The following is a 22,260-nucleotide window of genomic DNA, read 5'->3' as shown; positions in this document are numbered from 1 at the left end:
AGTTTTGTATACTCAAGTATAACTTCAAGATAATCCACGGAATTTTCACTCGACATAAAAAAGTCAATAACTTATCTTGCGTTGCATGTTACCATCGATATTCGATGCGTTGATGACGTATTTTACGTCATAAATGTACGAAAATTCTTTACCGTTGAAATTGTTTTTTGTAGGATGAGTTTTTAAACTAAAGTTTATTGTGTATGGGTATATGACCTGAGTTTGAGGTCTCGGTGTTGGATATTTTAGATACATATCGGAATTTAAGCCTTTGAAGATGTCTGGCTCAGCATTCTAATAGAGGAGATCAGGACAAGGTATTGGTCATTCGTGGCTGATATGTCACGAAGGATATAAAAGGATTTCATCTTTTTATTACATGTTTACCACGAGTGCTCTATCTCCGAAAATAATGCTACTTCCATTTCAGCGCCATATTTTGTCTTTCGGAATTAAATCCATCGGTGAAATTTACCTTCTTGTTCTTTGTACTGTAACGTGTACACAGGTAAGCACTACAGACTTTGTATAGTTTTCATCATACACACACTTTATAAATATATATCAACAAGATTTTCGCCCTAGTTTAAATATGACAATTGGACGTTACTTTTAGGAAAAGTTGATGACGTCAGCTCCTCTGTTCACAACTCATGATAATAACAATTCCATGTTTATGATTTATGATTTATAATAACTCTACTATATGGAATTTTTCCCGGAAATTTATCATCCGATTAACGACTTGCAGACAACACAAGTTGTGCATGCAAACTTCTATAATATAAAAATGAATCCTTACTATCATCACCGTTGCACATCTTTATAGTTTGAAGTATGTATTTGGACAGAAATTTTGTGGTATAGAACGTCCAATAATAATAACTATAACCTCACACTATATAAAATATTGTCACGCATAGTTACCCACCATGGGCAGTATATACCTACGTATACATTTCTGAGAAAACATTATCCCTTATTCAATTATGCATGAGTCATTGACTTGACATGCACTTCACTATATGCAATATTCACCTGTCTTTAATTAATTATCACTTAATTAATTATGTTCTTGGCATACACATTGTCCTGCAACAGTCATGCATCTTGGCATAGTACATTTCATTATGCAACAATTATGTTTTTGGCATACATTGAATTGCACAACAGTTATCATTATCATTAACATATACAGTAAACTTACGAAACAGTTATGTTCTTGGCCTACTTATTTCTACAAGAGTCATACATTTTGGTATGTATTTCATTTATATGCCTAGAACATTTATGGTCATGGCATATCGTAACTTTAATTACGCAACAGCCATATACTTAGTAGGATACAATTTATTATGCAAGAGTCATGCACTTGGCATGCACTTGGCATGTTCTTGCATAGATGACATTTAATTATGCAACAGTTGAACAGTTGTATACTTATATGGATAAACTTAATGATAAATCACTCATGCATTTGGCATGGTATTTCATAATATGCCACTGTTATATTCTTTCATAGATGACATTTAATTATTTATTTAATGGTTTATTTAACTTTGAATAAAAAAATCGGCATGATAGGCTCAGGACTTTCCAAGTCGATTGCAACACTACCAAGGGCTGCAGCGGCAAGTTCGCATTTAAATTCGTTTATATAGTACGCGTCTGGGAAAGGTGGTGAATTATATAATTTACTTAATCTTTTCAATATCATGTTTTACATGTAATTTTATATTCAATGATATAACAATAGTAACAGGGATTTGACAGTTCCCATTCGATTCAAAGTTTCGAACATACTGTCTCATGTTTTACCCAACACATTTATGCGAAGGTATACAATTGAGGTCACTGTATATGCAAATATTGAGTTCACCTCATCATTGATGATTACCAGTACAGTGACCTATATACGCCTATGAACTAGGTAGCCTAAGTTGGCAGTGGCAAGTTGTAAGGGGTCAACACCAAAAAGTAGGGGGGGGGGGATAAGATGAACAAACAAATAAAGGTGAAAAAAATCAAGTAGGAAGGAGCACGGAAACACGGAAGCAAAATTGATCATTCATATGAAAGCATTTCCCATATTTGAGAGCAGTTAAATATTGAATGAAGTTGTTATTATGTCCAGGACATAAAGAGGTCCTTCTATATCTTCCCGGTCTACAGAGCAATAAACTTTAGCACTTTGCTATTACAATGACAATATATTGGATTCAATTGGAGCACGTTTTGCCCGTCGTCATGTTAGAATAATGTCATAAAAACCATCACTGAAAATTTTGTCACTTTCTCGTCCTGTTTAGATATGTCAAGGAACAGGGAAATTTCAACTGCAGATACTGCGCTATCAAAATATGTACGGAGAACTACAGGATGGTCGGTGCTGTAGTGGTCATAGAAGAGAAAACGACTGTACGGAGTCTTGTCATACTTTCTTCGAGGGTTGTTTGAAACACTACGAAACTAGCTTTGACTTTCCCGAGGAATGCTCGTTTGGAGTAGCAAATAGCTCTGTATTTGACACCAATATTTTGGAACTTGACAACCCCGACAATTTTGAAGAAGTACCTTCCTTGTTTTTCGAGTTTCAGTTTTTATTTGGTTGGTTGGTAAGTATCAACATAACTTGTTTATCATTATTGTTGTGCCTGGCCTAGTTTCACGAAAGTTATTGTAAACTTGTTATGGTACTTGGTAGCTAGTCCGAACTGATGGTGGACTAGTATTATAAGCACAATATTAGTATTAAGCAGCCAGAACACCTCCACTTGAGGGTGTCGTACACTATGTTATGGAATTGAACTAATACTGACAGGAACGACTATTAGAAGTTTCCTTAACTGGTCCAGTCTAATTTTATTGAGACAGTGAACCTGAAATCTCAGTGAGCTTGGATTGCCCATCTGCTACTTCAGCTTCTGTATGGAGTTAACACATAGGCTCACAGGAAGAATCAATGCCCAAAGACTAAATTAATTATCAAGGACAGTCTTCAATATATCACTCTGAGACACTTCAGCTTGCACAAAGCTGGCCTGTATCTCCCACAAAAATGTCCTGAAGTGGCAGCTCACCTGTGCCAGGGAATGTATGAAAACCTCAATGCCAATATCTCCCTCCCTCAGTCATTTCAGTGCTCACTGCCCTCCACAGCCCCTGACTGTGTCCCTCCAATATTGTACTTTTTACTAGTCCCATGCAGGACCACCAACACGTATTTATCTAGTATCCTGGAAATAAGAAATTGAGACCTAACTTTCCATCTACTTTAGCTGCCCTAGCCAAACAAGGACATATGTCATGTTATTTTGCTGCACTTTTCGTTGGGCAAATATCATGACCCATTTCGATGGTCATTTGTATCATTATTACTTTAAGTCTGAAGATAATGAAAAGTGTATTCTGCCTTCTCATTTGAGCACCATAACAATATCTGCATTGCGTATTATAAAAATATTCTGTTTTCCCTTCCAGCAAACATACACATTAATTATTGAAGCAAGAAATTATCCTGATTACAGTTGTGATGGTAGGTGTTTTGGCAAAAGTTATTCACTTTTCCTTTACTCATGAATGTAGTTTCAATTCGGTTTTTACTTTTCACTAGAGCCTTGTTTGTATGGTCACTAGCATAGTTCACAGTATCTCTATTTGCTAATATTCTTTATTTAATGTTATTATTCTACTGTACCATGTGTTATGTTTTTCGTTTACCATAATACAAGGAATAAATCTGAATTGAATTGAATTTTAACAATCAGTGGTTTGATTGAAATTATAGCAGTAATGCTGGTGTAAGTTGGTTCTTACTGTAGGTAAGGTAGACCTTATTTGCCTATGACTTTAGAGAGAACAAGTTGATATTTTAAAGGGCTTATTGCATATATGTATGTGCTCATTAAAGCAAACAGTACAGCTGTCATATGTACAGACTTGGTCATGTAATAACACAAATGAGACAGTATGACTTTTAAGTCACAAGTCAGGTCCAGGAAGGAAAGGACACACTAGGGTATGCGCACATATGTGCTCATTATAACAACAGAACAAGCTGTCATTTGTACAGACTTAGTCATGTAATAACACACAATGGGACAGTATGATTTTAAGTTGTTCAGTCCAGGGAGAACAAGTACACATTTTACAGGGTAAGCGCACATATGTGCTCATTATAGCAAACAGTACAAGTGGTCATTTGTATGGACTTTGTCATGTAATAACACACAATGAGATAGTATGACATTAAGTTGGTTTGTACTGAAAATTGTACTGATTGCTATAAATGTCTCACAAAAATTCAGGTTCTTATTGTCTGATTGAGAGAGTGATCGTGTCAGGGATTATTGCACCTGGACCAAACTGGATCCTTCTAATTTATAATGGACCAACAGCCATCATAGAGTACAGAGTCAGGGTGCTATGCGATGAGAACTTTCACGATACAGATTGCAAAAAGTTTTGCAGGCCTAGGGACGATCCCATCGGTCACTACGACTGTGATGAGAATGGGGACAAGATATGCCACGAAGGGTGGAGCGGCAGTTATTGTGACACAGGTACGAGTGACTTTTACAAGACTTTGTTGTAAATTCGTGGGATGACTCTTAATGCTGAATTTTCCTAAATAAGATTGAAGCATTTAGACAGGATTCTTTTAATTCATGATTTAAATTTAATTTATTACATCAACTGTATGAACTTTTACATGGTATTTGTGAACCATTGTTTTCTGGATTTTTTTTGGTTTACCAGAGTTTACACCAAAACAAAGTGTAAGCTTCCTAAGTAAGTAAGTAAGTAAAACTTTATTGATCCAATATGGAAATTCGTGTACTCGCACGTACTATAAAAATTCTCAAATGATAGATAAAGAAAAATGACTGTACAGATAATATGGTAAGAGGGGTAAGAAATTAACGTTTAAGATTGCTGTTGAAAAGTTAAATTGCACATGGGATGAATGAATTGTGGTGTTGGTTTTCAAGCATGGGAGTCTCAGTCTCCCACTGCCCCTACTCATGCAACTGTCATGGAGATGGTCATGGAGTGGGTGGGCACGTAGGAAAATGGAACAAGGAAATGTAACTCCAACCAAACAAATAAGATCAAATGGGTTAAGGAAACAAATTGATTCGATTTGAAAAATTGAATACTGTCTATGGTCTTGCATTTGATTCTTGTTGTTTTGCACAACATGTAAAAACACATAGGTTCAACACACACACATACATACACACAAAATGTGCATGATCATTTTTTATTTGCAAATATACAGAAATTCATTGTAGCTCTTCTGGTAAGTTGAAATCATTCTCAATTCTCCATACTCTTTGGTTTTTTCTTTCATCAGCTATATGTTACCAAGGATGTCATGCAATACACGGGTATTGCGTTCTACCTGATGAGTGCAGGTATGTTGTATATATAGGAATGCATCTACATAAATACTGTACTTCACTCCTCGTATATGATTATACTAAAGATATGGTATAGCCATCATTAATCATTGCTTCATTGTTTTATATTATTTACTCGTGAAAAACAGAGATAAATAATTTATCATATATTTTATCATATAAATCACAGGGAAATAATTGATCCCGTATAGCATATCAAAATGCTATGCAAACTTGAAAAGGTGCTATAAAAATGGTTCCCACATGGCAGCAAAAAGTACGGAAAAAGTATGGGAAATGAAAGACCTCTCTTTAAGGTCTTGAAAGTCTGCAAATTGTAATGTTTACTCCGGAAAAGGACACTTCTTATTTATATATTTTCTTCACTTCATATAAAAAGTTGCTCCTTCCGTAAGAAAAACAGTTTTTATTCCTTGCTGGAGGCAGAAGGAATCTATGATGATGGTGATGGCATGGGTGTGTGCACCTGTGTGTGTATATATGACACTTACTTGTAAATAGTGTAACTCAAAAATTTATAGGTGGATTAACTTCATAATTGGTGTGTGAATCTGTCTTATTGAGTACAAGAGCCCTAATCTTTTCTGTGAAGTTCAAAGGTCATTTGGGGTTAACAGAAGTCTGTGATATCTTGTGAAAAAAATTAACTCAAAAAGTTCATATTTGTGGAACCTCATACTTATTATGTAGAACCAGGTTAGTGATTGCAAGAACACCACCGAATTGGTAGAGGTCAAAGGTCAACATGTGTCAAATTTATGTAATCCTTGTAAAACATGTTGAACTCCAAAATTAAAATTTAATCTGTGAGTTCTACCATGCTATGTTTTTCTTTTGGTGAACATAGTTTCGGTCAATTTCAGTCTAGTTTTGTGAACCGGCCCAATATAAAATAGATCTCATATGATCTTCAACTATACAAATATAGTCAACCAGGATATTAAAACTTCTTTGAATGGTTGATTCTCTCCTATAGTAGCTTACCACATTAACACTAGCAGTTATTAACATACATTTTGCAAGAGTGACAGTTGCTGCTATAGGTAGCCTAACATTATGTTCTCTTTAGTATGTAGGCTTCATACTGAACTGTAAGATATGTTTCGGTCTTGAAGAAGTTGTTAATTTGTTACAAAAACCTTGGGGAACCATGTATATAAATATGTGCAAAAATAGTAAAGCAGTTTTGTACACAGGAACCATAGTATTTCAAATTCAAATTCAAAATTCAAATCCAAATAAACTTTATTAAGCACCAAAAATGGGCAATTAAATGCTCACAATAAGAAAATACGTTGATAGGATGGAATAAGAATAATACAAATAGTATACATGAAAATACACAAAAAAGGATACCATACTATGAATTGCACATATTAATTAATAGGATAATAAGAATTCAAACTATTAAGAAAAATAAGAATTGCAACTGATTGAAGGAATAAGAATCAAAACTCTCGAAAATGGTCAAACTATAAGAATCGAAACTAATAGGAATTTAAACCTAAAACTGAAAAAATTGAAAAACCTATACGACAGTCTAACGGATCAAAAACGAAAGGATCTAAATTCAATTTTGAAAACAATTAAACTTTAAAAGGCACCTAAAAAGCAATATACTGCTCCTAAACAGATAAAAATAATGATTTTATAGAATAAGACAAAACCAGAGCCTTCAAATTTGCTGCACAGAATTTTTGAACACTTAATTATTTCCTGGATCTTCAACATTACTTTAGAAAGAATGGACTTCACATGTTTGTGGAACTGGTAGTGGTTTAGGGGTCCCAAGTCTTGTGAAGTCGGTGATGTGAGACTTAATTCGAAAGATCCAATCGATTCTTTACATTTACGTTCAGTTACAGATTTGAAGTTCGAGGCAATTAAGTACATAGTTAGGATTTTTGAGAGCATGTCTATGAAAATTGAAATGTTTGGAAACGGGGAATCCTGCAAATTTTTTGTTTGCGATTATTAAAATGTAAGCAGATCCAAGAACCTGTATCACCTTCATGATTTCCCTCTTTACAAAGAACACAGTAGAATAAGTAAATGACATGGTTAGAATCACAAGAGAGAGAAGGGGTCTTGTCAACATTGGGAATATTAACCGCAGTGCCCGGGGTAATATGGGGATGTATTTTGCACCGAGGTTTTCTGCAACAGAAATTACCTGCGGAGGTGGAAACTGGGTAAGGGAGGTCTGGAGGAAGTGAATAGAAATCTAAGGTCGGGGATTTACAAAAAGCTAGCATGAAGGGGTACCTTAAATGATTCTCCTACAGACTGACTGCCTTTGCATAATGCAAACTCCTGTTTGATACAGCTCATAAAGGATTTGATGAGGTGGTTGTAATTAATCACAAACGGAATGGGTGTGTTAGGACTTTTGGACTTTTATTTTAATTGGTCCTCACGGTTCAATTTGTCGGGCCCTAGAAATTCCCTGTCTAATTAAATGAAGGGGGATCTGATGTTCAAGAAATAACCAGTTAAAATGGATACTTGGTGTTCATATTCACATGGTTATATATATATATATATATATATATATATATATATATATATATATATATATATATATATATATATATATCTATAAATATGTGTGTGTGCTTTGTTCTTTTTTCAGGTGTCGGGATGGATGGCAAGGCAGGCTTTGTGATCAGTGTGTTTCATATCCTGGGTGTGTTCATGGGACCTGCTCGACCCCTTGGCAGTGCAATTGTGACCGTAAATGGGGAGGAATCCTTTGTGATCAAGGTAACGTACCAAAGAAAAAAAAAATGTAACGTTTTAACTTTCCACATCTTTGATGCTCTAAGCTGTTACTGAACTAGATAAAGGAGTACCTTTGTAATAGAATGTTTTCTTTCTTTATCCAGAAAGTGTTGTACTCAAAATTTCATCAAACTCAAATGGAAGAGGATATATTTCAGTTCAAACTATTCCATCTAGGAAGTTACCATTTTCTCTATCATCCCATAACTTGTGATGCTTTCCTTACTTTTTCCCCAACAAACCTAGGGTTTTCTCAGTCACAGGTTGTTTCAAGGTCCTACGTTTACAAAACTGGCACCGCCAGCAAAGAGTTGGCACATAATTGGTTCCCCTCAACCAAAGGCTGGATAGATATAACTGCTGCTATTGCTGCATTAAGAGTCACAGTTTGGAATATTGTTGTGAACCTATGACCCCTACATTCTGTGCTCTTTCTAATCTTTTGTACAACTTTTTTTCTTGAAATTTACACTCGGTTGTTTTTCCATCTATCCCTGGATGTCCATATCTCTGTATAAATCAATATGCTGTCTGTTTTTGCAAGGTCAAGCAAATATTTCCATTGATATCACTTAAGAACAGGTAGCAGTACTCATTTTATTTCCCTTGGGTTAATATTAAGTAAAGTTTTTCTTTAATTAATTTGGAGGGAAGCTTGATCGATGACAAAAGGAAAAATACAGTCGTCATTGTTTCATCTAGGGGAGTGTGATACTCTGACATTTCGCTCGTCGTCGATGTCTGCCGACTCACGACCTCCCCAAATTAAACAGAATTGCCAACATTTCTTATTTCAGATCTGGACAAGTGCGGCCGAACGGATCCTTGTATGCACGGAGCAGTCTGTATTAACAGTTCTCCGAATGACTACACCTGCCAGTGCCCTCAAGGATACGCCGGCAAGAATTGCGAGATCGGTGAGTCCGACTTACGTCAATCCGCTATCCTTGAACTTTCCGAAGATATCATTCTAAGGGATGCAAGGAGGCGAGCAATTTATTACCGTTCGAATATACGGTCATGCTTTCACATCATAACCTTTTAGGATGGATAATATAAAGCTTGTTAAATTCTTCCTGCAACTACCTTGGAAATGTTTGAGGTATTTTACATAGATTAACTCCTCTGACTTAGCTAGAAGAGCATCTACCAACATTAGACCAAAAGATGAACCAATGAACACTATGCACAATATATCCCACGCACTCTGCATCAGTTTCTGAATGAGGTTTTTTGTTTAAGGTTTAATGTCCTTTATTTCAGCCCTTTCAAGTATTGATTTGGTTTTATCAGACCCTGAATGAGTGTTGACAATGTCAGACAGCTGAAAAAGTTTTTTTTTTCTTCTATTCTTTTGTGTAGAACTGGATAAGTATAGTGCATTTGGATTATAGTCAAAATGAACTGAAAACTATTTGCTCTTTATGTCTGTCAATGCATTGCTCACATTTCTCACTTTTGGTTTTTAGCCCAGAGGATCTGTGATTCCAATCCCTGTGCCCACGGTGGACAGTGTCTGGAACTTACAGCTGGTTTTAAATGTCTCTGCTCTTCAGGATGGACAGGACAATTGTGTGAAGATAGTAAGTGTGACCTCTTTAGTCTCTACATCTGATAAAATGTTTGTGGTGAATAAATAGATTGTTTGTTGAATATTCCACAATAAGAAGAAGGTTCATGCATATCGAATTAAGTTAATGTGAATTTTTCTTTGAAAGTAGGCCTATCTTTGCATTATGGTGCAAATCGATTAGGTGTAACTGGTTACGTTACACTTATTAAAGTGATGGCTAACTTTTAGATTGAAAAGGATTACAAAGTCACATTGTATGGGTGCTTTGGAATACCTTGCCATATTGCTATATCAAAATATAAAGGAAGTTAACCATATGGAGGCGGGGAGGGGGGAGGAGGGGGGGTGGGGGTGGTTGGTGGTGGGTCATTTACTTGTTGTCATATAACACAGCCAGCTTCTTTAATCTTGGTACACCTGTACAATAACATTTGAATTAGCCGATGTTAGATACTACATTTCCAAAACGGAGATAACTGACCGCTCTCAACCGGTGCGTGTTTGTATACAGTATTTAATATTATGCAAAACTCTGCCATATTTATGAGTGTTCAGTTTCATTCCATATTTGGGTGATTTGTTTCACAATATTTCAGATTTGGATGACTGTGAGAGTGCTCCCTGCCAGCATGAAGGTACGTGTGTTGACCTAGTGGGTGGATTCGACTGTCTTTGTACCAAGCAGTGGCAAGGACCTACATGTCAGTTTGGTAGGTGATATATATATATATAGCTCTCTCATATATAGAGGACAACTTTTATGATGTACATGATTTGCGTGTGTTAATCTATTTAGCAATTAGAAAGGGAGACACAAAACCCAACCAATCATTACTTGTCTTTTGTAGTAGAGATAACAGTCATAAATAACTTCCACCAAACAGCTAAGAAAAGACTTTTTTCCATTTGGGAGATATCGCAAATTAATTATGTTCCTTTTCACACACAAGGCTGTGAAGACTTGATCAAGTCTAAAATATGACATCATTGAGCCACACGTGCTCCATGTTTTTGTTTAATTATTTACGACAATGATTATTTTCTGTAACTGAATTGGACTTTTGTGAATACCGATGGTAAAATACTGAAGCCGTTAACGTGACATAACGATGGCTTTGGTGTCTGTGTCATCGCTGTTAACAGTTTTGCTGTGAAAATATTAAGAGATAAACAGCAGGTAAATGGTTTCAAATCCTATTGGTACTATAACGAGACAGATTTATAAAACAAAAAACGACAGCTCAAAGGCACACTTTAAAATGAGGATCTCCCAACTGGGGCGCTATTTGCGGCGGGACTTGGCTTGTGTCTCCTTTAACTTCAGTTTTCTTTATTCCAGTCATATGGAAATATTTGTTCCCTGTCAACATATCATGTTCTTAGTACTGGTAATATATGTTAGCAATTTTGACACAAAATGAATAGTGATTAGTGAGAATGACACAAAGTGATTAGTGAATAAATTTGATGAAATCTTCACATTTACTAACAAATAATAGTTACAGTTAGTTGCAAAGTGACAATAGACCTGTCTCCATAACAGATCTCATCATATTAATATAAAATCAACATTGAGCAATTATAAGTTAAAATCGACGTTTCAATCCATGTAAAATAACTGATACAATCAATATTTGAAAAATATTCAAAATGTTGATTATTTGTGGATCTATATCACTTCAGCATTTCTGTTTTAGTCGAAACATTGAAAATACTTAATTTATACTCTATGCTGATTCCTCATTTTTGCAACAAGATATCGTACATCGGTCAAAAATAGAAGGGATCAAATATCTGCAACATTTTGCTGACATAATTACGTGAACATTAAAGCATCCGACATCACCTTCACAATTCCAAATGCAGCCTCCACGCTAGATCCTTCTAATAGCTATCTAATTGATGGTAATTGTAATTTGAGGAAAGTAGCCATTTTTATGCATTCTCTAGTCTGTACCAAACAAAAAGAAACAATTTGGTACATGAAGGTAAAGTCCTCCTATCTATTTATTCTCATTTGTCCATACCATTGGATTACAGACCATGTTCTTGTACTTGATACAGAATATTCAGCCTCCCCATCCCACCCTCTCACCCCATCTCCATTCACATGATTCTGGAAGCAAAAGAGAACCAGCGTCTGATGCTTTAATTCAACTGGAGTTTGTTCAGATAGTATAAAGTGCCCATTTTCATTTTCCAACTTAGCAGAGATACAATATTCTCCAGCTACAGTTTTGAGTCCTTTCAGGCTTATAGTGCGTTCATAATGTGTTGTGAAAATTGTCATAATGCCTGATACATAAATGCTTTGTTCGTGGTAAGAATAGAATGAATTGAAACTGCATGAACAGAAATCGATTTTTTTAATGTTGTATACCAGAATAATATGTTATACAACAGGGTTTTTATCATCCCCTAAAATCCGTATAGAATTTCAATTTTGCTGCCTACCTGCAAAAAAGTATCCAGGGAATTATAGGCTATAGAGCTAAGCACCTTGAAACGACCACAGGGAGTCATATAGTTTGTGAAATACTAATTTAGGCAAACATTAACCGCGATGGTAACCATAGCAACAGGTGTAGCATTGTCGTTTTCATTGATCCATTCCACGAAGTAAATAAGGAGAGATATCCACCCTTTTCAAAATAAGATTGATTTGTCTGCACGAGTTAATTATCTTAGCTTCTCCTAGCCGTCTCATATGGCAATCAGACAAAAGGAAGAGCTTGTCGGTTAAAAAAAATTATGTACTGTGTGTGTTTTGAATTCAAACTGTGGAAAGAATACTCTTAATAATATAGTGTGAAGCTGTTGAAAGCTGCTAAGGATAATTTTTAATGGCATCAGCCAGAAGAAATGGTGATAAAGATGTGTCTTTATAGTCTTTGATAGATGCAAAGATCTGCTATGTGACTCATTTTTAATTAGTTTCTTGGAAGAGTTTGTAATATTAATATTGTTTGAACAGTGAGCCAATAATCAATGCTTCACACCACTGCTATTGGCAAATTGTCAGCTTTAGGCCTAAAGTTAGGGCAATTTTTAGAAGAAATATCAATTATTATTAATGGTTTAAAGTGCTATAAATCATTCTCACAAGACGAAATTAAAAAACAGGATTGTTGAAGTAAAATTAATGTTTCTGTGAAACATGTTGAAAACTTGAAATTGAAAATATTCCCATGCTTATTATAAACTATAATGGTTGCAGATCTATGTACCTTCATAATAAGCTTGAACATATATTTTAATTTTTTTTAAATTCAGTATGTACCCACTGATGTCTCCAATCAGAATGTTTTTTGGGGGGTTAATATGTGTAGTAACATGCAAAATTTCAAATACAAGTATATTTTTTATAGAACTTTAATAAGAAAGGAAGGAGGGATGGGAGGAGGGTGGTTTGGTTGGGAGGGAGAACCAAACATTAAGGTAATAGAAGTGTTGTTGAGGCGGTGGCATTTGAAGCAATGAGGCTTAGCAACTGGTAGGTTCTGGGTTCCATTATCAAATGGGTCATAGTAAGGTGAGTTTTTCATCCAAGTGCCATGTACAGTTTTTCCCATCTGGAATGACTTTCTAAATTGAAAAGATTCCAAATTTGAGTTAAAATGTTGAAGTGGAAGCCGCCTGACGTGTAAGTTGTAATCCATAAGTCCTTACGTACTTCTGCCACATTCGAGGTTGCTTTAATAAACGTCATAAAAATAACTGCCTGATTATGTGTTCAGTATATGTATCTCATGACACTTGCTTAGATATAGATTTTCATTAATAGACATTCCTTGTGAAGAAGGGAAGGGGGATGAGGAGGGGGAGAAGATGTGACGACAGGCAAGAAAAAGTCCCAGTGCCTTGCTTTCTCATTTAATACAGACAATGTTGTCCAAATCATTTAAACCTGACAGTCTCCATATGTATTTTTTGATAATTCACAAAACCGTCTAGGCAGTAAGCCATATTTGGTTGCATATTTGCTGTCTATGATTTTACAAGGGTAAAATTCTCTTGGCAGTCAAACGTTTTTGCTTGGTGATCCCAAATTTTACATCCCTCATTTTATCGACCCCCCACAAGGAAGATGTTTTCGTTGAAGGAAGGGGTATTCTGGGAGGATGCATCCCTCTCCCCTTTGAGAAATTTGTATATAATTTAAAGAAGCTTAGTTACAAAATGGTTTTATATTTTGTAACTTTTGTAAACTATTGTGGTAGCTGTTTCCCATGTTTAAATTTTTTTTATACATCGGCAATTTCTTTCCATTTTTCAGCATTTTTTGGTGAATCTTTCAATTTTTGTTGTATCAATCTTGAAAAGTGTCTGAAACCACCTCTTTGAATCATTCGGTACATAAAATTATTAGTTGTGTAAGAGCCCATTTGCTTCAGTGCTTCTCTAGGTTTGGATAACAGTTACTATAGTTGTACAGAAGATGTTGTATTGATTTTAAGAGTCTAACAGGGATATCAATCCTTTGACAAATTATGTGACCTCTGACCGAGTTGTGGAATGACCCTGTCCTTCTTCGGTTGACCACAGATGCAGACGAATGCATGGGACAGCCCTGCGTCCATGCATTCCGTTGCCGTAACTTGGTCGGAGATTACCTGTGTGACTGTCAGCCAGGATGGACGGGGAAGAACTGTGACCGCAGTGAGTCTTTATAGTCATAACATGCTTTGTGTATCTGCTTTCCATTGTCTTTATTATCTTGAAGTGTTCGCTCAGTGGTTAACGCTGGTGCCTTCCAATCATCTAAGATTAATTTATGTCGTCCAGTTACAGAGTTGTTGACAATTGACAATTCATAATCATGGACGTTAAATATGAATGTAAGAGACTGACTTCGGTCAGCTTGCAGCTTTGATAAGCCAATGAGGCTTCTTCGTGAGTTCCTGCTTGCAGGAAAATCTAAAATACATACAAACATACACACATACATCTGATCCTGAAACATGTATTGTACAAAGAAAGAGATGAGATATTTTATTCAGTTGGCTGTTGCAACTGATTAGTGGTAGATTGGTAACTATGGCAACGATTGCAATGGAAATGCATGATGTGGAAATTTGATGGGTACCAGGAGGTCCATCGTGGTCATATAGGACATAAAGTGGAAACTTAAAATTTGCAGTTATCCCCAAAACTGTATCTTCTTTGACTTCATATTTGAGATATATATATTGGTAGACCACCATATTGGTTTTGGCAAATATAAATATTCATTAGGGGTGGGGCCAAATAAGATACTTTGTTTCTCTTGTTTTCCATAGTGTAGACTATGCATATTAATGAGTAGGTGGGGCTTAATGTGAAAATACTGGAATTTTGCCCATAGAATCCTGTAAATGACATGATTCATATGTGGCATAAGTTGATTTGTGGTTGAGAGTCTATTAGAAAGTATAGTACCCCAACACAATTTACATGTTCTGGTTTTGATGATGTTTGTCATATTTTCTTTTCTGTCTATTTCCTATTTCATCTTATAGATGCAAACGACTGTGCTGGTCATTGTCTGAATGGTGCAACCTGCCTAGTAAGTTTGGTTTATACTCTAAATTGTAAGAGCTTAACTTTCATGGATGTCAGTGTTCTTAAATTGTCAGATTATTCAGTATAAAACAACTGTTAGGAAATTAAAAAAAACTACTCCCAGTAAGTTACTGCAACGCACCCCAACCTCCTGCTTCCCCCCCTTTCTCCCCAGAGTTCACAGTCGCAGCAAGAATTTACAAGGATATTTGCACAAGAGACTTTATAGCAGTAATGTCACAGACTCCAATCAGACATCCATCTCAAATTTGACTTGATGCTAATTACAACAATCCCTGTACTGTAATTTCTACTGCTGCTTGGAGAGACAAAATGTGAAGATATTTCTTTCTTTTTTTCCCTCCCTCTTCTGTGAAGGATTTGATCAATTCTTTTGTCTGCGTGTGTAAGCCAGGATTCATGGGCGTGGAATGCGAACTGAACATCAATGAATGTGAGAGTGAACCGTGTATGCACAAAGGCCAGTGCGTGGACAGAGTCGATGGCTACGAGTGTATCTGTCGTCAGGGATTTACCGGGAATAATTGCCAGGTAAATAATTGTAAGAGCTGTCTCAAAATACAGATCTAACAGTAAAGTAAATTCACCTTGAATTAGGACAAGTCCTTATTTAGGAAATAAGTTTCATGCAGCTGCTGTAGTACATAAGTTTTTCATGTTTTCTTCTACGGTGTTTTAGAGCCTTCTGCGACTGACAGTGGTATGAAAAATCACTAACAAGCCATTCTGTGCTCAAATGTGTTTTCATTGTTACCATTTAAAATGGCTGCCTGAAAAGGGTAATTTTCAAAGTAGAAATGTCTATCACTTTATGTTCCTTGAAAATTTGGAATAAATTATTTTGTAAAGATTTCAACAATGGAATAAAATTGTACACATTTTTCTGATTCGAAAACTGCAGCCGGCATTCCTAACAAGAAAAACAGGGGAAAATAAACATCTAATAAATAATAAGTACTGTATCTTAGATAATACAAAGAGATGATTATAATCAAAGTTTTTATAGCTTTTTTTCTAGAAAGTCTCAAAGAAAAACCTGAGAAACCCAAATAAAATGAAATGTATTTAAACTCTTCAGTTGGACGATGACCTCTGTGACCCCAACCCGTGTCAGAATGGCGCATCCTGCTTCAACCTCTATGGGGACTACTTCTGTGCCTGTCGAGAAGGATTTGATGACAGAAACTGCTCATCTGTTAAGACTACCTGCTCTAAACAACCGTGTGAAGGTATGAGATTAGTAGCCTGTTTTATTTGTCTCTTATGTTTTCTCTTTGTATTTGGGTTGGAGGGTAGGGGAGGATCGACGGGAAGCAGTTTTACCAAAATCAAATACATGTGGTTTTGTGAAGATGTCCTTTGTAGCCAGCAAGATTTAATATTTATACATTTTTTTATAGTGTTTTAGTAACTTTTTGAGTCTCTATGTCAAGAAAGATTAGTAAATGGATGGATGGTAGATTATGTAAGATGGCAAAGCAACATCAGGAACGATTGAATAAACAAACGAATGAGTCAATGAATGAGGGAGTCAATGAAGGAATGACTGAATTAATTAATGAGTTCAATGAATGAATGAGTGAGTCAATGAATGAATTAATTAATGAGTCAATGAATGAATGAAAGATTTGATGAATGATCAAATGGATGGATGAATGGACAAAGGAATGAATGAATGAATGAATGGACAAATACATAAACTTGCTAACATCCTTACCAACTTTGTTCAGCCACGTTGTATCCGAAGCAATTTTGTTGGATTTTAACCGTTTTGGTAACTCATCCGAAAATTACATTTTGTAACGAAAAGATACTTCCCTCTCTTACCTATTAAATCCCACACTCTATCAATAAGCCATTTTGTTCTAGTATGGTCATACATACATTTTTATGTTTTTTTAAATTTTATATCTGTCTTCATCCTACAGTGCTGGACAGCTGTACCGTTAGGGTACCTCTCAATCATTCTCAGGGTGGATTTATCATCAAGCCCTCCTCCGTCTGTGGTCCTCACGGCAAATGTATCAGTCTGAACGAAGACGGCGATTTTAAATGCAGTTGTCATACTGGTTACGTGGGTGTCTATTGCCATGAAAGTGAGTGAAAAGCCTTGTTCTGATCTCATAGCAATGTGTTGCAGTCACCTGGTTCAGTTTTAGTTAGTGTTCAAACGATTAACCTAATCGGAATTGGTACGATTATTGCATAATCGTAATCAGAATCGGTAAAAATTACGAGGAATACCAGTTATGTCATACAGATTATTCAAAAACATATGGAAGTTGAAAATATCAACTGATGTATTAGGTTTGTTCTTTTACTATGAAATATTAAAATAAAGACACCCTCTATACGTCTTTCACAATGTAATTTCATCAAATTAGGCTGCCAGGGTCGCCGATTTTGCTTCCCTCGTGGTTAGTGACTTCTTATTTCTCGGCACAGTAAGCATGGCAGCAATACCAATTTCGCGAATTAATGAATGTGCTGTACAGGTTCGGAAATAAGCGGGGGCAACGGGCCCTCGCAAGTGCTAAGAAAGCCCTCCTAAAAGACCAATTGCGAGTGCGAAAATAAAAAAATAAATGTAAGAAAATCGCCCTCGTTATATCAGGTGTCTGTGTAAAATTAATTGTGACATGCGTTTGCTTTAGCTAGGAATTGCAGTTTAGCGCGAACCGCGCAAACAGTTCTCACATCCCGCATCAAATTTGAAGCAGTGCGGGAGGGTCGCGCACAATCACCGGGAATTTCCCGCAGAGTGACTGGCAAATTACGGTCTCCACGAAGCAATTTCAGTACCAGCGACAATAACCTAAAATCCCCACAAATCTCCGACCACATGGTAGCCTTACTTCACACTAAGTCAACTGCATGGAAATCTAACCTTGCCATCTGTTTATTCGCTTTAGTTGTGTCGCAAATAAAAACTAAAAATATCCATGGAAACTGCAATCTTCGACCACATGTTAGCCTTACAACCACACTAAGTCAATGGGAAATGTAGCCTAACCATCGGTTTGCAAAAAAAAAAATGCGTAGCTTTGTTTACAACTTTCAATTTGCTGGAAATCGGCATTTGTGTGGAAGGTATGTGCTATGTCTTATAGAGGGAATGTTATATTTTATATTGGAGTAGTTTCTAGTTGTTATTATTTCTTTACATCAATCTAGTAACATTTTAGAGTCATTTTAAACAAGTTACAATGGTACAATTTGCTTTTCAGTTTGATTGGCCTAAGCTTACATTTTCTAATTGAACCTGAATGGAGTTAAATAGGTAACAAATAGGTATGTTTAACTTCAAGTTCGTAACATTTCTATTTGTTCATAAACGGTATAATACTGAAAATAAGTACAAAATAATGTCGGAACGAAGGCAATATGTAATTAAAATTTACACTTTGGTACAAAAGATTGAAGATGGATGGTTTGTCTGAGATACTTTTTTGAGATGGATATTTTGAGTAACTATTCTTAGCCCATTTCAAGCCATTAACAGGTGACATTCACGTCGAGGTGGTTAGGCCATTCGCTTAGCACAGTGCTGACTAGGTAGGATGTCATATTTTCGTATTTTGGAAATTTAAAAAAAAAAATCTTTTTTTTTCTTTCCGAGTAACTCCAGACGTAATTTGGTACAAAAAAGGATAGATAAGAGCCTTGTATTACAACGAAGCAAAAGGAAACAGAGGAAAATCAGAACAATAATTGTTTCTATCACAAACTTTATTGCCGATTTCGTATAAACGGGATATTTTCTCATTTTCAAATAATCGGAATCAGAATCGGTACGATTATGAAAAAAATAATCGGTAATCGGTATTTTCTGTTATACATAATCGTTTGAACACTAGTTTTAGTACTATTTTTATTTGCTTTTTGATTAACAAATTATGTCCTTTTTTTGGGGGGGGGGGCGAGGGGGGAGGTGGTGAAAATTTAAGATCTCTATTGAATTATTAGTTACTAAATATTGTTCATCTGAGGAAGAAAACTCTAGGAGTGTGGCTTTGTTGACCAAGTGAAATCTTATTTTTGGAAATATTTCATAGATATAACTGTCAGGATGTTGCAACCATATGCAAGCAATGCCCTATCAGTTTATCTTAATTGGATATTGGTGTCATTAGAATGAACAATATTATCCTCCAAGCAGGGAGCTGCTACTCTAACACTAGAGTAGCAGCTCCCTGCTCCAAGTATGTAGGGAAAAAGTATTATTCTGAATAATTAATTGTTAAAGAACAAAGTTGCAGTATTGATGAAGTCGAGACATTTACTAACAATAACAAAGTGCCTGATTTCACCTTACTTATACTGTAATGTGTAAGAGTTTAATATATTAAACTATAAGGTGTTCCAGAAAGATATATGTTGTTATCATCTTGTGAGTGTTTTAACATCTTTTTCTTTTTGCTTTCAGATGTCAACGACTGTGCCAGCTCCCCTTGCTACAATGGAGGCACATGTGTGGATGGTCTCGCCTCCTTCCAGTGTGTTTGCACTCTCGGCTGGGAGGGTAAATACTGTCAGATAAGTGAGTTCTGCTGAGTCTAACTGTCTGGGGGAGAGCTCCCCTAGGGGAAGGGAAGGGGAGGGAGGGCTCTGGGGGGGGGAATAGAACCCTGTTACTGCAACATTATTATATTGAATTTGTACTATTATACCCATTACAATATTGTAAAATTTAAAAGCTCTGTAGCCATATAAATTTATTTCTGTGTCAGACTATATATTACAATGTAAAAAAAAAAAAAAAGTGCCTTTAATTAGAATACAGAGAATTATGATAATTCCTATCGTAAGATGTTATAGTAAGAAGCTTCAGGTGAAGTTCTTGAATTCTGATGAATTGTGCCACAGTCTAATTTTAAGAGAGGAGGCTATTTTTTCAAATACAAAGGTAAATGGAAGACCCTTCCCATTTTGTTTCTTTCTCGATTGGAACTGCCCACTCTTTTTTTACACCCTGCAGTTTCCATGAAGGTTCTTTGTTTTATTTTCTTTCATTTCAGATTCTAATGAATGTGTAAACAACCCGTGTAGGAATAGTGGCTCCTGCATCGACTTACACGCTGATTACCAGTGCATTTGTAACGACGGTTACAAGGGTAAATCTTGTCAATCCAGTGAGTATACACCGTTGGTTTATTTCTATACAGCTGTTTTTGTCTCTCAAAGTTAACTCACACTGTAAATTATTTTACGCAGTATTTTACGCAGTAGTTTACTTAGTCTTGTTTTATTCAAGTCATCTTATATCAAAGTTTTGAAAATCAGGGAAGATTATTACAATTTTAAAACTTTTAGAAAATTTGGAGAACTGCCAGAATTTTTATGGTGAGTTTTCTTTGAATTATTATTATTTGATTTAGCGGACCTTAAACATTCAAACTGTGACTTCAATCTTCTGTTTGGAAGCCTTCTTTGTTTGGTTTCCCATTGCTTTTAAGCTTGTTATATATGCTTTCTGCAAATTTGCTTTAACTTTCTCTTTGCTATTATTATCTAATTAGGGGATTTCTACTGTAGCGACAACACTTGTGATAATTCAGGGACATGTCTGGAGTTTACAGATTCATTTGTTTGTGAGTGTGCAGACGGTTACTCTGGACCTACATGCAGAATCGGTAAGTATGCTCTTGTTGATAAATGGATTCTTTATCTGACAAGGTCTGCTACTTTAATAGACATGTGTCTATTTTGTGGCCCCTTCCAGGAAGTTGCTGAAGGTTTTTGTGACGTTCAAATATATCACTGTTTTGATGCCAAATGAACAAAGTATACGTATAGTAAATATCACTATACATGACAGTTTAGGAAGCATGATATCATTGTAATTTTCAACACAGGAACATAATTGCTGGCCAAATATAAAAACTTGGGGGGGGGGGTTGCGAGGAGGGTTGGGGGAATGCTGTTTAACGTGGGTTGAGTAGCAACAAGTATGACACTGATGTTAATGTAGCTACAGTTGTTGACAATATTAGTACTTTAGTAACATCACGTAAAACTCTATTTGAGTGAGACTGGAATATATTACTCGCATCGCCTTCTGTTAGTTATAATGTAAGAAAATATGACTTATATTTCTTTATCCTTAACCATTTTTATGTTTAATTTTTTGGCCAGAAACTGTTAACGTATGTGATCGCCATAACTGTGAAAATGGAGCCACCTGTGTTCCAAGTGGAGATAGTTATTTATGCATCTGTAAAGAAGGTTATGATGGGAAGTATTGTGCAAACAGTAAGTACATATATTAAACCATAGATTCTCATAGGCCTTTCAAGGCGCCTCTTATGACCTATTAGGGTTGGGAAAGCACTCTTGATCTATTTAAGCATCAAGTTTATAAACCTCTTAACAAAATTCAAGATGCTTCATTGTAGTCAAGGTTATAAAATCTAGGATAGCCATTATTTGTTGCTGGTTGTTTGTTGAAATATTTTCTCAAAAGGTTTACTGGAAAGAGAAACTTATTAAGTTTAAATTGCCATCATTTCTGTAAACCATACTCAATGTTAAAGATTGCTTCGACATTTTTAACAATCGAAGCTTGCACATTTTTCTCAGATATCGATGACTGCCATTTGAATCCGTGCTACAATGGAGGCCATTGTGTGGATGGGCTTAACTGGTTCCAGTGTACCTGCCCGATGGGCTTCGCTGGTCCTGACTGTAGAATCAGTGAGTATCACCTGAGAAGAAAGAGAGGGGAGGGAGGGAGAGTTAGAACAGAGCACAAAGAACCAATAAAATAAGGCCTTATCATTGACAAAATTAAGCAAGTTGAAGTCACTACCGATGTTTTTGATATCATTACTATGCTTTTGATATCTTTACTATGCTTTGGATATCTTTACTATGCTTCTGATATATTTACTATGCTTTTGATATATTTACTATGCTTTTGGT

General features: G+C 35.8%; 1 protein-coding gene across 1 annotated transcript in view; it reads left to right on the top strand.

The window, feature by feature from the left end:
- The first annotated feature begins 221 nt into the window (after window positions 1–221).
- LOC139971497 (protein jagged-1a-like) overlaps window positions 222–22,260 on the top strand; it is a 29,345-nt gene continuing 7,306 nt past the window's right edge. Inside the window, exons 1-19 of the mRNA XM_071978038.1 lie at window positions 222–508; window positions 2,310–2,615; window positions 3,481–3,535; window positions 4,308–4,562; window positions 5,357–5,417; window positions 8,056–8,186; window positions 9,002–9,121; window positions 9,674–9,787; window positions 10,374–10,487; window positions 14,323–14,436; window positions 15,276–15,322; window positions 15,697–15,870; window positions 16,418–16,568; window positions 17,268–17,435; window positions 19,766–19,879; window positions 20,358–20,471; window positions 20,859–20,972; window positions 21,475–21,591; window positions 21,919–22,032. Of these exons, the coding sequence (XP_071834139.1) occupies window positions 380–508; window positions 2,310–2,615; window positions 3,481–3,535; window positions 4,308–4,562; window positions 5,357–5,417; window positions 8,056–8,186; window positions 9,002–9,121; window positions 9,674–9,787; window positions 10,374–10,487; window positions 14,323–14,436; window positions 15,276–15,322; window positions 15,697–15,870; window positions 16,418–16,568; window positions 17,268–17,435; window positions 19,766–19,879; window positions 20,358–20,471; window positions 20,859–20,972; window positions 21,475–21,591; window positions 21,919–22,032 (2,512 nt within the window). The 5' untranslated portion in view covers window positions 222–379. The remainder of the gene's footprint in view (window positions 509–2,309; window positions 2,616–3,480; window positions 3,536–4,307; window positions 4,563–5,356; window positions 5,418–8,055; window positions 8,187–9,001; window positions 9,122–9,673; window positions 9,788–10,373; window positions 10,488–14,322; window positions 14,437–15,275; window positions 15,323–15,696; window positions 15,871–16,417; window positions 16,569–17,267; window positions 17,436–19,765; window positions 19,880–20,357; window positions 20,472–20,858; window positions 20,973–21,474; window positions 21,592–21,918; window positions 22,033–22,260) is intronic.

Source organism: Apostichopus japonicus, chromosome 8 (assembly GCF_037975245.1).
Source record: "Apostichopus japonicus isolate 1M-3 chromosome 8, ASM3797524v1, whole genome shotgun sequence".
In the NCBI taxonomy this organism is placed as follows: domain Eukaryota; kingdom Metazoa; phylum Echinodermata; class Holothuroidea; order Aspidochirotida; family Stichopodidae; genus Apostichopus; species Apostichopus japonicus.
The sequence above is the reverse complement of the archived record's forward strand: the minus strand, read 5'-3'. Positions and strand labels throughout refer to the sequence as shown.